Source organism: Neolamprologus multifasciatus, chromosome 7 (genome assembly GCF_963576455.1).
Source record: "Neolamprologus multifasciatus chromosome 7, fNeoMul1.2, whole genome shotgun sequence".
Lineage (NCBI taxonomy): Eukaryota > Metazoa > Chordata > Actinopteri > Cichliformes > Cichlidae > Neolamprologus > Neolamprologus multifasciatus.
The window spans coordinates 35,257,775-35,273,130 of NC_140445.1; the positions used below are offsets into that span (position 1 = coordinate 35,257,775).

The following is a 15,356-nucleotide window of genomic DNA, read 5'->3' on the forward strand; positions in this document are numbered from 1 at the left end:
ATCAAACAGAAGCTCTTTCTTTGTTGTCTTGCTGTTTGATACCTCCAGCAGGTGTTCAATCTCATCTCCAGCAGATTGAGCACAAGATGTTAAGAGTAACTATCATGTGTATAAAGGAAAAGGAGTAAGAATGTGCAGAGTTGTATGTGATGACCTTTTTTTCTCAACCTCTTGATCTTGAGTAGGGATGGGTATCGTTTAGGTTTTATCTGATACTGGTGCCAAACCGGTACTTTTGAAACGGTGCCGGTGCTTAAACGGTGCTCAAACCGGTGCTTAAAGAATGGAGAACACAAAATTGGTCGCTGCTTTTCAGTCTGGTTACTACCGTTTATGTCAGAACCGGTGCCATCATGGCACCGGATACCGGTACCCATCCCTAATCTTGAGTTCCCTGTAATGGGTCCAGACTGTGTTATTAACATGTTTTTTTGTTTTTTCAACCCTCTAAGATCTAAGTTGTGTGACATCTCGAGCCCTAACCATAACCCTAATTCAAATCCTTGGCAATCGGAATATCCATCCATCTATCTGTCATTCCTAACTCTAACCTAACTCTCCCCAGCCACCTGCTTCAGCTCTTCTGGGGGGACTTCGAGGAATTGTGAGGTGCACTGAAAAAAGGAGACTGGCCATCTCTTGGATTTCTGTCAGCATCTTGGGTGTATTAAACAGAAATTACCTAATGTTTTAAAATTAAGTGTTAATTTATCTCAGTTGTTCAAGTTGATGTCAAAGCAAAACATCTGTGTGCAACTATTGAATTAAATAAATCCAACACGTTCTTTTTTTCAGTGTGGGGCTCATCTGAATATGCCTGAAACGTCTCATCCAGGAAGCATCCTAGTTAAAGCCACCCAAAACTGGTAATTTTTGATGTGAAGTGGTAGCTGATCTACTCTGAGCTCCTCTTGAATGACTGAGTTAATCACCTTATCACCTTGGAAGCTAATTCCACTGCTGTATCGGCAATCTCATTCATCTGATCACTACCCACAGCTCCTTGCCATAGATGAGGGTGGGGATGTAGATCAACTGATAAATTTCTCTTTTTTCTTTCACGCCAAGCTCTCTCCTCACCATAACACATCAGTTCAGCATCCTGCTCCAGTCTGTTGTTACTCTTCTGCTCTATCCTTCCCTCATCTGTTATCAAATCCCCAAGCTACTTTGGCTCATACAATTGGGGCAGCAACTCATTCCCAAACTGGAGTGGATACGCCACCTTTTTTCTGATTGAGAACCACGGCCTCAGACTTGGAGCTCTTCCTCCTTATACTAGCTGCCTTGCACTCAGTTGCAAAGTTGCCAAATTAAAGCAGGAGGTCCCCACTTGATAAAGCCAATAGGACTGCATCGTTTGCAAAAAGCAGTTACAAGATCCTGAAGACACAGAGTCCTCCTCTCTTTATTTATGAACCAACTCAGTGACAATAAGCAGCACTGGCAGTCCAACAGCCAACTCCCAAAGGAGCTTCCACAGGACACCCTGAGGGGCATGGCCTACCGTTTGAGCTCCTGTTCTCATCCAACTTTTCCCTGATTTGCTGTCCTACTATTGCTACTATGTTTTTACATTATTAGTTCCTTAGTTTGCAGCTATTTTTGACATTGTATTGAAAGCTTTAGATGCAGTTTGCTGATAAAGTTTGCTGGCATTGGCTGATCTGCTCGAGTTTCAAAAAACTGGTGACTAAAACCCGAACATTAGGGCAAACTTTACAGTGGATTCATCCATCTTTAATATACAGTCTATAGTGTGGACCCAGGCAAGTAAAATCTCATTTAAAGAAAAGCCTAATCATCAATCAAATGAGGTGGTTATAAGATAGGAAATAACTAAGTTATTAAGGATTTCTGAAGTTCTTTGCTACAGCAATTGAAATGGTGAATATTGATAATTATAAAGAAAATAATATGCTGTTGGAAAAATTTAAAATGAACTGAACTCAAAGGAAAAATAGATTCCACAAAGATTTTTGCATTTAGTCACTAATTTTAAAAAAGCAGTCATCATTTCTCCCACTGTAGTTTTGTCCATGCATTCTGGTTCATTTGTAAACAATGAAAGGAAGATGAAAACGTCAGAGTCATAGCACAGCCTTTTTGTTTTCCTTCAGAGGAATGGAAAATTTCTCTTGATGTTCAAAGCACAATATTGTCTATGTCGCTTGGGAAAGCAATTTCCACGCATCCTCATCATCCTCACCCATGTTATTAAGGATGGATCAATCCATGACATTTTCCATCTGCCTCTTAAATCTGCCTGTATGGATGTTTTGGGACACATATAAATATTGTGAAGGTGGAAGTCTGTTTTTATTGCCGACAGCTGACATCAATCTTCTCTGGAATTTGACTGCGTGATTTCAGCGATAACTGAGATTTACCTTTCAGCATTTCCTCATTGTTTAACACCACGTTTGTTTTTAGGAAAGGATAAGGTCTTTAATGTTTGATTTTTTTTTTTTTTACTTTCAATAAACTGTGTGGCACAGAAATCAAAACTAGCTGTACTGACCTAAAAACCCATCTGTAGTCTTTTGGTATGAAAGTGTAAGTTATAAACACCCTCTCTTGTGTCATCTGGTTTACATAAACAAGATAGGGATGTCCAATCTGTTAAACTCAAGGCATTAAAATTGTAGTGCATGAAGTGTGAAGTCATTGATACCTGGTCACTGGACTGTGTGATGGTCGACACACTCGTTCCAGCAAATGGCGACTATGACACAGTAAGTAATGATCCTCGATCTGATACACAGTTACATGAGTTAAGTAGGGACAGAAACTGTATTTCATTTTATTTAGCACTGCAAACACTGTTCCTACCAGTCAGACACAGCCAAGCAAGATTTAGAACACTTTTACTCACTGTTATAGATAATAATTATCATAAATACCTGAAGAATATTGAATATTTTTCTCTTTTTTTATTTAAAAGGAGTGAAAACCTACAGAGCCCATGAACAGGATACATAGACAATAGAATACAATAGATGTGGCTAATGATGCCAGTGACAGTAATTAGATAATTGTTTTTCACACTATGTGTTTTTAGTTCCCTTACAGCTCACATCCCCTCTGATGAGAACATGCCATAATAACATTACTTCATAATTCAAATAGTCAAAACCTTTTTTGCCTAAATATATTTAATAATCTAATGATTTGCGTTCATTTTCACAGAATAACTATTTTCCACTTTTAAAATACAAAGAAAAGTGCACATTGGGAGATTGGATAGGTTGATGACTCTTTACCACATATATCAGAGATCTAAGTTTAAATCATACACAACACAGATTTCACATTTTTCATGTTGGTAACTCAAAATGCTTTTTTGTTGTTTTATGTTAGATTTTGGCACAAAAAGTTGGTAAGAAACACAAGGGCTAAACTAAAAGGTGGTTATATAAACTAAAAGTACAGAAATAAGACAAAAACAATAAAAAACCATTCTGCGAGGGATTACACAACAACACAACAAAGACCAAAGTGGACACTCACACAATGTATACACGCCAGGTAATCAGGATGATAGGAAACACAGCTGGATGGAATCTGACTAACGAGACAAGAGGACGCAAGACTGAACATAATGCACACGGGACAAGAGACTATTAAAATAAAACAGGAAGTAACAAAGACTGAACCCACGACTGAAACACGTGAATGTGACACAGTGACAGGGGATGAACAAACATGGAGACATGACTGACTGTGAGAACAGAAAGGGATCACAAAAGATTATAACTAAAGACTGCATAACCTAATGAGGAACGCAGACTGGAACCAAAGCGAAACATTGTTCTGTTGAAAGAACTAGATATAGAGCTCATGAGTTCACAGAAAACTCAAAACATTCCAAAACTCAAAATGTTAGGTCAAAGGCCCATAACAGTCTGCATGAATTATATTCATTATCTATCTTTCTTTCTATCTAAACATTTCTTGTCAAAAAAGGAAAAAGAAAACACCAAGAGACAACATTCATTAGCTATATAGTTACATATTTCTACAAAATATGCCACCTTGCAGAAGAACATGCACTTGTGCTACTCATGTTACCTTTTGGGAAAGAAATTCTTGCAGGAAATAAGATTGTGATCTTACCTAATCTCATAAGGTTCCCTTAAATCCAGTGTAGCGATAATCAATTCAGCTGACCTTCTAGGGATCAGTTGTGGCTGCTGAGCTGATCGGTGTACATGTAATTAAAATTGATCTATTTCTCCTAATAGTTTATATGCTTTTAATCCAGTGATTCTTAGCACAAGCAATATGCTATTCAGTGATTAACTTAACGAATAGGAGTACTTCAGTATTTCACTACTAATAACTCTGATCTGAATGTTAATATGAAAATGGGAGCATTTAAATTGGCTTGTATCACACTGACATACAGTTTCCTCTAACAGCCTCTTAGCTATTTCTGTTTGCTTGCTTGTTTTTTATTTGTTCCCTAGTTTTTTTTTCTTTTTTTTAAGAAAATCACCTCTGTTTGCATTTTCATCACTGAGCAGCACTAGTTTATGATAGCTTATGGAGTCCATTGATCACTAGCTAAAGACAATGAAGATTGTTGTGGCTAGAGACCGCATTTTTCTAGAGATAATGTTAGCCAGCTAGCTGCTACAATGAATACCAGGTTGTCCACTTTATTACTTAAACTAATGCTGGCTAAGCAGAAAGCTTTATCTGGCCAAACAGGAAATTCACTGTAAGCAACAAAACACACCAGCATCAAATATTGCCTGTAGAGGTCAGTTTGCCTCATTAAACAAATTTCCCTGCGCTGAGATTTGAGGTATCACTAGATTTGTGCAGCTAAGTTACAGGTAGACTGACCAGTTTGAAAAGAACAATTATGTCTGTCTCTTGGCTTTTTCATGATCTTTCAAAGCTTTTTGGGGGGCACTGGTTGCTTTTTCACTCATTTTCAGTCTAGTTTTTATGCCAACTGGAATACTGACAACTTTTGACATATTTTCTTACTTTGCATGAATAACAACATGCACTTAATTACTTCAGGGTGCCCTCCACAATGCAAAACTCAAGTGGTTTGTAATAAATAAACTACTGCCAGATTGGAAACATAGCACTCCTAACCTGTTTATCGTAACCATTTTTACTGACTGGTTGCAGTAGCAGAGCTCATTGTTTCCTCAGTTGGGAGGTATTTCCTGAGCTGGGTTTTCATGGCAGCGTCCCTCCCTGTTTCACACCATTCTTTGCATTCATGTGTCCCCCCCTCCCCCACCCCACCCCTCTCTCTGTCTCTTTCTGTATCATAAGCTTTTGCTTCATTTAGTAATATAAGCCTTTAACTGTAAAAAATTCAAACATGATTATTAAACCGTCTGTTTAACAATGCAATCGCTCAACTCTTAACTATTTTATTAGTGCTCTTCCCCAGTGGATGAACTGGGGAAGAGATTAAAAAGCCCCATTGGCACAAGGGTAACATCTGACATCTAACATCTTGTTTCTATGGTGATCTTAGTGGCCACATTAACAAGGTGAATTTTTCTTCAATCTTTCAATATGTTTTTCCCAACCTCTCATTTATAATTCAACATTAGTTTGTAAAGGGAAGCTGTTTTAGTTGATGGTTGTTTGTTGCTCTCTGCCTGCTGGGGTGAAAACCGAGACCTTGTGTACCTTGTATCTTTAGTCATTTCTGCATCCAAGTCTGCTTGTGGGGTCACGGTCTCCATTCTAAAAGCCAGTTAATTCAATCTGTGCATGCGCTTCTGCAATGTCTCGTAAGTGGTTGTAAGCTGAGGAGGAAAGACATTTGTAACAATTTACAGCAGAGGCAATTAAATAAAATGAGGAAATGTCAGGCAAGGATGAATATGAATGTGTTTGTTTTCTGGATGTGTTGATTATAAATCAAAGTTTTTCATTTTGAAATGTTGCATATCCACTTTAAGAATCCTTCAAACTTCAGAACTACTTCATGCAGCAGAAATTATACATGGTTATACATATACATGACTTCTATCATTAGTTAAAGTTCCTCTTAAAATTTGATGATACATGCACTGTTTACTTGAATCCCCATTTTTCATGGAAGGATTTAGCAGTATTGGCCACTAAGAGATAACAGTCTCATTTTAGGAGACTAACAGCATCCAGGTGAGAGGGCTGGAAGGATGGCATTGACATTAATCCCATATTTCTAACTCAGGAGGCCATTAAACATCAGAATGTACAGGAGAATATGAGAAAATGAACCTACAGGTCTCTTGATTTATGATGGTAGTGAACATTTTCCTAAACACTGTCGTCGAGTTTTAAAGAAAACAAAATGATCATTTTGTAAGTTATGATGCTCAGTAAGGAGCCACAGAAAGAGCCAGAAAGTAATAGTGAGTTAATCATTAGGTGATCACTAGATAGCTAAAGTGACTAGGGATTATGGTTATGTTTTTAATATTTAAAAATATCATTATTATTATAATTTTTTTAAATTACAATATTTTAAGACAAATAACGAGGTGTGTATTTTCTCAATCTGCACGATGAAGTATGTAATGCAGAATTTCTTATTCACACCTGAATGTGGTCACACAACGAAAACACAAAAATGTGTTACTAACTACCTGGTGATGGACTCGTTATACAGTGCTTAACAAACTTATGAGGCCACCACAAAATGCAAGAGTTATGCCATATCTGCCCTAAATTAATAGCATAGGTAATTTATTTATTTATTTTTTTATGTTTCTGTAATGGTTAATCCACCAGGATTGAAAGGTCTTTGATCAAACTATTTTAAACTCTAAAATACAATCATTATAATCCATGAATTTTCAAATTCTTAATTTTTTCTTTTCATGGGATCCCTGTCATGCTAAGAAATAAAGCTGTTGTCAATCAGATGCTTCCAAATGGTTCTGATTGGTGGATCTAGCTGTGCTTTGTTAGCATTCACATAAACTTTAACACGTTCCCTGACACCACTGACTGAAATGCAACCTTCTGCCATGTTTTACAGATGACTGTAGATGTTCACTGTTGTACCTCGCTCTTGAAATCCTCCACCAAAAAGTTGATGTATTCATAAGCCCTGTTTTACATACTGTTCATCTGCTATTGGTAGTTTTTTAGTCCTGCTTCTTGGACAAGTGGAGGGTTTCATCTGTCCTCCTGACGTCACAATCAAGTTAAAAAAAAAAACATGGTTATAATAGAGGTGTTTTTAATTAAATTGCAATTTTATTGCTTCTTCTTTTTTTTTCTTTTTTTTTGTCAATAAAGCCCTTCAGTGGCTGACAAAGTGCAACCTTCATGTTTTAAAGTTCTGAAATGTTAACCTCTTATATTTTGCTGTATATTACACACACACAAACATAGAGTACAGGAAACATCTTGTAATCCCTTCACAGTCACAGACTCCTTGAGGAGATCACACACATTCTGTGAGAGTTCAAACAGATGAGTGTTCAAACAGGATGACCGTCGACTGGTTGGAGAGGTTGGAAAGCCTGGATGGCCTGAAAGTCCCAATCCGAGAATAAACATCTGCATCTGAGCAGGCACCCCATGACAGGTGAGGGCTGGGCGGGGTGGTGTGGATGACAGGCACGGGAAGAGGGAGTGACAGGACAGGGGGTGTCGGAGGGAGAGAAACTGGAGGGTGAAGAGGTGGACGTGGTAGGACAGGAGGTGGGGGGAGTGGCAGTGGAGGGGGTGCCGGTGAGGGTGGCGATGGAGGTGGCACTGGGGTGATGACAGCAGGTGTCACTGAGGTTATGGTTTGGAGTGGTGCAGTGTCTTCAGGTACTGCCCTGTTCTTCTCTGGCAGCTCCTGACAAGGTGTTGGGTGTTTGAGTGTGTAGGTGCCACTGTGGTAGAAGCTGGTGTACTCCAAAGCATGCCTCGCTCTGGCCATCCTCAGCCTGAAGAAAACATAACCCAAGTAAATATAGTGGTAAAATTCGGATCCCATTTCTGAGGCCAAACTGAGTTGGATCAAGACGCACACAGGTGACTTACCAAACAAGCCTGACATCAATTTACCTTTTGGCTACATGTTATTACACATGTACACACCTGTGTCTTAGCTGTAACAGTCTGTACAGCAGCAGGAGGATTACTGCTCCTGCCAGAGTAAGCAGAAGAATAGCCACCCTCAGGTCTAAACTCCAGCAGGATTTCCCACCAGGTCCCGATGAGCTGCAGTTACTGGGGCTTTGTGGAGTCTGCGGCTGGAGAGGTTCCTCCATCCCCCGTTTTGGATTGATGATAGCCCTGACCAACACGGGCTGGATGGAGTCTAGCAGGAATGGGTGTCGGCTCCTGAATATCAGACTCTGAGGTTGGGGAGGGATTTGGAGAGAAGTGCTGATGGTGACTGGATGACCAAGCTGCATCGCTGCCAGTTTGATCCAGTGAGGAGGAGTAATGGAGTGCAGCTTGATGTAAATCAGTTCTCCATTTCTTTCTCGCAAGTGTGTCCGTGACTCCCCAGGAAGTGGTTTTTAGTCTCTCTGAAATATAAAATAAACTTTCTCTGTATGCCTGTTCTGTTTGATATGCTTTTGTTATCTTTTATGTAGTTCACTGTTATTCTTAGATGTTTTCACTCTAACTGCAGACAATGGCAGAATATTCCCTCTACAGTTTTTTTCCCACACGTATAACACTGCCTTATCACTGGAAAGAATCCATTAGGTTTGTGAGAGGAGGATGTCTAAATAAGAGGCTGGACAAAAGACATCCATTCACTTACTGTGAACCCACCAGACTATGACCACAGTAACCCAAACACAGACTTTATAGTGGTGGGTATCTAAACAACCAGTGGTTACCAGGTAGTTGCCAACATATCTCTGTGCTTGTCTTACTTATCCCATCTCTATTGATTCCTAAAGATTCAAGAGTTTAAAAAAAAACTGCCTAAAACTAACACAGACCACGTTTAATATAGTATATTTAATATGTTATATCGGAAACATTATGCCCATTGACCACTTTAATAGCAGCGATCAGCCAATCTCACAGCAGCAATCTAATACAGTTAGTCAAATACACATGGTTAAGATGATCAACTGAAGTTCAAACTGGGCATCAGAATGGGGAAGAAAGGTGATTTAAGTGACACTGAACATGGCATGGTTGTTGGTGCCAAACAGGCTGGGCTGAGTATTTCAGAAACTGCTGAGCTACTGGAATTTTCCCACACAATCATCTCTGGGCTTTACAGAGAGAAAATATCCAGTGAGCAGCATTTTCTCTGTGTGAAAATATCTTGTTGATGCTAGAAGAGGTCAGAGGAGAATAGCCAGACTGCTTGGAGCTGATACGATGGCAACAGTAACTGAAATAACCACTCGTTACAACCAAGTGAGTGCTGTTTATACACAACAGCCTACCTGAGTATTGTTGCTGACCATGTCCACCCCTTTATGACCACAGTTCTGCCATTATAATACATCATGTCTCAAATAATCTTAACTCGTTTATTGAATGTGGCAAGCAATTCACTGTCACCTCCAAAGTCAACAGATCTGAATCTGGTGAGAGCACCCTTGGAATGTGGAAAAACAGGAAATTTGCATTATGGATGTGTAGCTGACAAATCCGCAGTAACTGTTTAATGCTATAATGTCAATATGGACAAAAATCTCTGGGGAATGTTTCCAGCATCTTGTTGAATCTATGTGAACTAATGTAGGAGTGAAGACCAAATGGAGCCCAGCTTAGAACTAGCAAGACGTAGCTAACAAAATAGCCAGAGAGTGTAGAAGAGAGAGACATGTCAATGAAGAATCCCGAATGTAGAATCACACAACAGCAAAGATGGTGCTTTAAGTATGACTTTTAAAACCTTACTTTAGGGCAAAGTTAGCAAACCTTTAAAAGATTTTTAAAGTCAGATCTGACAGCTGATTTTATACATGCAGCTCTCGTGTCCCACTGAGCAGTGATATGAAAATAAATTTAGATAAAGCTACAGAATCACATTATTAGAGAAATTAATTGATCTCACTGGTTTTGTTCACTCGAGTAATCACCTGAAAAGTATTGAAAGCATAAGAAATAAAAATGAAATCTTGAAACTGCCACTGCCTAAACTCCTGTTTGGTCTCAATTTTTACAAGAAAGTTTAAACTTACGTCATTCAAATGTGACTGCGTTGAGGGCAAATTCATTAGAAAATGCAGAAAAGAGAAAAATAACTGCTCACAACAAGAGCTGTGGTTAAGAGCTGCGCAACTTTCCAGAATCCTGAGTTCACACCAGTGGAGAGGAAGCCAGTGAAAACAGCAGGAAGCTGTTCACTTCCCTGACATACAGTACGAAAACGTGATTGGAGAGGACTTCCTATTACCATGGTTACAGGAAACTAGTCAAGGAAATGCTTTTTTCAAGGACCTGAGCTTAATTCTGATAGACAAAGCAGATGACAGACGCTCTACTGAGTAGAAGCAATATTTAATTCTTACAATGCTATAAATACCACTCACATCATCCAACCATGTACGATAAAAAAGCAAGCCTCCTATTTTGCTGTACAGCCTCATATAACAAAGAAATGCTTTATAAAAAGGGGTTTTTAAGGCTTCTTTGCTTTGATAAATAAGATAACAAAATGCCCAATAGAGTAGAAGAACCACATATATGCTTCCTGACCTCTAAATCTGAGGTTTATCTGAGTAAGAAAGAACAAAATTAACAAAAGCTGTTTCAAAGGGAAAGTGCTGTTTCAGAGCCCAAATTATCCCGACTGTGCCGCGGAGGGTCAACAGATGCAGAGAGATGGAGGCCGCCATGAAAGGCTACCCGCTATCTGATGGAGCCTTTATTCAGGGACGAATAAATGACACACAGGCACAGAAAGAGGCCCACTCCGGCACAAGTCCAGCTCTCATTTATCTATCTAATAAGTTTTGATGCCGGGCCAAGCCGAAAGGGAGAAACTCTTAGCTTTCGCTCAATATCCCTGCCTGGCAACCTTGCAATCCTCTGATATTGAAGTCGGGAGTAATATTAAAAGATCTCTTATCAGAAGCCCAGTTGTAGTTCAGAGAGGAGGTGATCCGCCCAGGAAACCTGCCAGAAAAGGCTTCAGCAGCTGTCCTGTTTCTTAAAAAAACTAAGACGATAACAGAAAAACGTGTCTTCATTCTGACGTCTACATTTAGTTTGGTTATTCTTAATGTCTCTTTAATGAAAGTAGCCTCTATTGTCAGGAATGCAAAATCCAAGGAAACACAAAGCTCAAAGAGTAAAACTAAACGAAGTATAAGGAAAAACTATTTGTCACGGCCAGGCGGATCAGCTGCACGCTGATCAGCACGCTCTGTTTCTCTGAATTCATACAGTTTTATGTCTTTTTTATGTCCTTAAAGCCCCACTCACACTGCTAGTCTTAGGCTAGTCTTAGACTACCCCTGGCTACATCAACATAACCCTATGATCGATTGGAGGAAAGAAAGTATTTCGGGGTGGGGGGGAAGAGTGTCACATGTCCTGTTTAAAAGCCGCCACCCCCGCCATGAACCCACCAACCAATTCAGCGATCTCCGAACCGTCAGATCTGTCCTCCGTGCCGTCTGTTTATCACGACCTGGCACTGGTGTTTTGTAAGGATAAGGCACGCTCCCTCCCCCCCCCCCCCCCCCACCGGCCGTACGACTGTGGGATTGACCTCCTCCCAGGCGCACCACTCCTGACCAGTAGGTTGTACAGCCTGTCCCAACCTGAGCATGAGAGCATGGAGAGATACATCAACGAATCCCTTGCCGCGGGTCTCATTCGTCCCTTGCCCACATCTGTTGCAGCCGGTTTCTTTTTTGTCAGTAAGAAGGACAAGAGTTGCCCTGTATCGACTATCGTGGCCATCACAGTTAAAAACAAGTATCCCCTCCCGCTGCTGAGTTCTGCGTTCGAGCTTCTCCAGGGGGCCACTATCTTCTCAAAGCTGGACCTGCGCAACGCCTACCATCTGGTGAGAATAAGGGAGGGGGGTGAGTGGAAAACAGCTTTCAATACTCATCTGGGCCATTTCGAATATCTTGTAATGCCTTTTGGTCTCACCAATGAACCAGCTGTGTTTCAGGCTCTCGTGAACGACATTCTCCGGGATTTCATTGACCACTTCGTTTTCGTCTACTTGGATGACATCCTCATCTTCTCCCGCTCTGTCATCGAACACCAACGCCATGTCAGGCAAGTCCTTCAGCGTCTCTTTGTTAAAGGGGAGAAGTGTGAGTTTCATATCTCAACTGTTTCCTTCCTGGGCCACATCATTGACCACGGTAACCTCAAAATTGATCCCGCGAAGGTTCAAGCCGTTGTTGACTGGCCGACCCCCTCTAACCATAAACAGCTTCAAAGCTTTCTGGGGTTTGCGAACGTCTATCGTCGCTTTATTCGCGACTACAGTAAACTTCACTTGCCTCTGACCTGTCTCACTTCTCCCAAGGTTCCCTTCTGCTGGGATGAACCGGCTCAACAAGCATTTGCTCATTCTCGTCCAACCCGACCTAAACCTGCAGTTCATTGTAGAGGTGGACGCCTCGGATGCTGGAGTGGGGGCGGTGCTTTCCCAGCAGCAAGGTGGTAAGCTTCACCCCTGTGCCTACTTTTTACGCCGTCTCACCTCCGCAGAGAGCAACTATGATGTAGGAGACCGAGAGCTACTAGCCATCAAGCTAGCTCTGGAGGAGTGGCGCCATTGGCTGGAGGGCGCTTCCCAGCCATTTGTGGTCTGGACCGATCGCAAGAACCTGGAGTACATTCGATAGGCAAAGCGCCTCAACGCTAGGCAAGCCAGGTGGGCCCTGTTTTTTACTAGATTCCAGTTCACAATCACAATCACAGACCCGGTTCCCGTAATGTCAAGCCAGACGCCCTCTCATGCCAATTCGCCGCCTCTGAAGACGCAGCTTACTCTCCCATTCTACCGCCCACCTGTGTAATTGGGGCCCTGACCTGGGAGATCGAGTTGGCTATTAGAGAGGCTCAACGGACAGAAGCAGACCCCGGAACGGGACCTCCAGGGTTGCTCCATATTTGAACGCCATCTGGAGAGATGGCGGTCAAATTTAGAAGCAAGACGACAGCTACATGGCCTGTGTCTATTCTGGGACAGGATGTTGAAGTGGGGGTTAGTACAAGTACCTGGGCGTCCACTTTGACAGCAAGCTGAACGGGAAGTCAGTTTCAGAAGGGGCTGTCTAGGCTCTATTTCCTAAGAAAATAAATTTTTTCCCCTTAGGAAAAAGCTACTTGTGAAGCAAAATGTGGGCGATTTTCCTTCAGACTGTAGTACTGAGCACTAATAAGTAGGCAGCTTTTATTACTTTTTCATGTAACAAAAATACTCTCTATTAAATGTGACTTCTGAGAATTTTTATGCTCTTTTTATCCAGTTAATACTGGTCTGAAACACAGCTCCCTCTTACCTTACTTTCAGTTTCTATTACTCCATCCTCACCATCTTTGTATCTGCTTGTTGTAATAATAATAATTGTTGTAATAATTATATTTAATATATAAAAAAAAACAGCCATTGTCAGTCTCTCTGCCTTTTTCTTAGTTTTTTAAACCTTACGGTGTAACTACAGCCCTTGGGCTAACAGGTTTGACAGACACCAAATATTTGAACGTGTCAGAAAAGAATCATACATATGAATAGTTAAGTTTTCCATAGCAGGTGTTCCCCTGACTGAAGTGTGGTTTGTTTATAGCCTCTTTTTCCTGTAAAGTGATTGCATTTGTCTCTGCCCATCTCACATTAACTTTTACTGAGGAGTTCATCCTCCTGTTTCACTATGCTAATGTTTTTATATTATTCTAACCAACCCACCAAGTAACACATGGTTATATGCCAGGTAAACCAACTTCAGTAACTCTACAAACATTGCTTCTGTTTAGATTTCCTTCTTCATTTATGTCCAAAGTGACAGTAGAGCTTTGCCTTTGCCTTTTTTTTTCTTTCTTTTTTTTTTTTTTTTTAGAAATCCCTCAGTTAGAACGCAGTGTATCATCTTTAAATGGAAACTAGTGAACTAACTTCCTACTAACTTCTAACTCCATTAAACTTTGTGAATCCCGTATTTCATGGATGCCTGGATGTTAAATTTTGCTGTAACACCTGGGAGAGCAGTCACACTGAAGATTTTATTGAAGAAGAAAGAATCTGACCGTTTTAAACTCTCAGTGTGTTAGGGTTTCTGGGTCATTGACTGAGTGTTTTGGATTATGGTTTTTTGGATTTTGTTTATTGTTTTAATGATCTGTTTCTTTGTCTTTGTTCAGTATAGTTTAATGCTCTCAAGCCTCTTTCTTTGTTTGTATTTCTAGTTCTTAGGTTCCTGGTTATTTAGTTTGTTCCCTTTCGTGTCCTGTTTGTCTTAGTCTTGCGTGTGTTCGGTGTCTTCCCCCTACTTCCTGCTTTACTTTGATAGTCTCCTGTCCGGTGTGTGTTGTGTTCAGTCCCCCAGTCTTTTCTGCTAGATTCTTGCCAGCCATGTCCCCAGGTGTTTCCTCTTTGTCCTGATTCCCTCTTGTATTTAGTGTCTGTGTCTGTCTGAGTCTGGGAACAGAAGAAGAGTTTAGACCCAGAAATGGCTAATAACATCAGACTTAGTGGCGGTTTATATAAAAGAGGGATGTAGCCACTGTGACATCAGATGCTGGTTAGTGATCTGTGAGCTCAGCATTTTGTTCATCATCATTTTGGTGGAAAGAGCGGTGGACTATTAGAAACCGAGGGAAACTGCACACTCACACAAGTTAGGCCCACCTTGACAAACAACATGGTTTACTGCCCATCCCGCCTCTTCCAAACCCAGCTGTCGCAGGGCAAGAGGACAGGTTGTCAATCTGCCGCGCAATTGGGACCATAAATTCATCAGAAAAGTGGTTAATGAGATCATAAATCAAGGATAGTTTTTGTGTGTGTTTTTTTTACAAGTCACCTCCTGTTGGCCATTAGAAAGAATACAGTTTTTATTCTGCTTCATTTTTCAGTTTCCACACTCTACCCACAGAAAAGCTACTAATAGTTCCCAGTAAAACAAAATATCCGCTTCCTTGTTTGGGACCAGATTTAGTTTCCTTGGGTAATTTGACACAATTACCCAGTGAAATTTAAGCTTATATGGGACCAGTCAGAAAGTTAATGGTGCTATGGTTATATAGCACCATTAACTATAATCAGCACTCACTTTGCAGCTAACACCTATTTGAACTGAGCTTGTCAATTTCTTTTTATGCATAAAAATAAAATAACATTTCTGCTTGCTCTAGGCAAATAAGCACTTAATGTAACATATAAGTGCCATATCAACATTAATAACTACAATAACTGGGTCTAATTAAAGACAGTGTAG

General features: G+C 40.6%; 1 protein-coding gene across 2 annotated transcripts; it reads right to left on the minus strand.

Moving 5' to 3' along the window:
• Positions 1-2,433: 2,433 nt before the first annotated feature.
• Positions 2,434-10,345, minus strand: LOC146514672 (uncharacterized). Of its 2 annotated transcripts, XM_085169012.1 has the most exons (3): positions 10,131-10,344; positions 8,065-8,501; positions 2,434-7,910 (listed from the first exon to the last, which is right to left on the minus strand). In XM_085169012.1, the coding sequence occupies exons 2-3, from the start codon at positions 8,382-8,384 to the stop codon at positions 7,439-7,441; spliced, it is 792 nt and encodes a 263-aa protein (XP_085025138.1). In that variant the 5' UTR covers positions 8,385-8,501; positions 10,131-10,344; the 3' UTR covers positions 2,434-7,438. The 2 variants fall into 2 exon arrangements, with proteins under 2 accessions (XP_085025138.1, XP_085025139.1); XM_085169013.1 differs by having other exon boundaries at positions 8,065-10,345.
• Positions 10,346-15,356: the final 5,011 nt, after the last annotated feature.

Coding starts and splice junctions, on each gene's coding strand:
- LOC146514672 (XM_085169013.1), bottom strand. CDS start 8,384: ATGCAGCTTGGTCATCCAGTCACCATCAGCACTTCTCTCCAAATCCCT. Junction 7,911..8,064: donor CTGTTACAGCTAAGACACAG/GTGTGTACATGT, acceptor TGTTTTCTTCAG/GCTGAGGATGGCCAGAGCGA.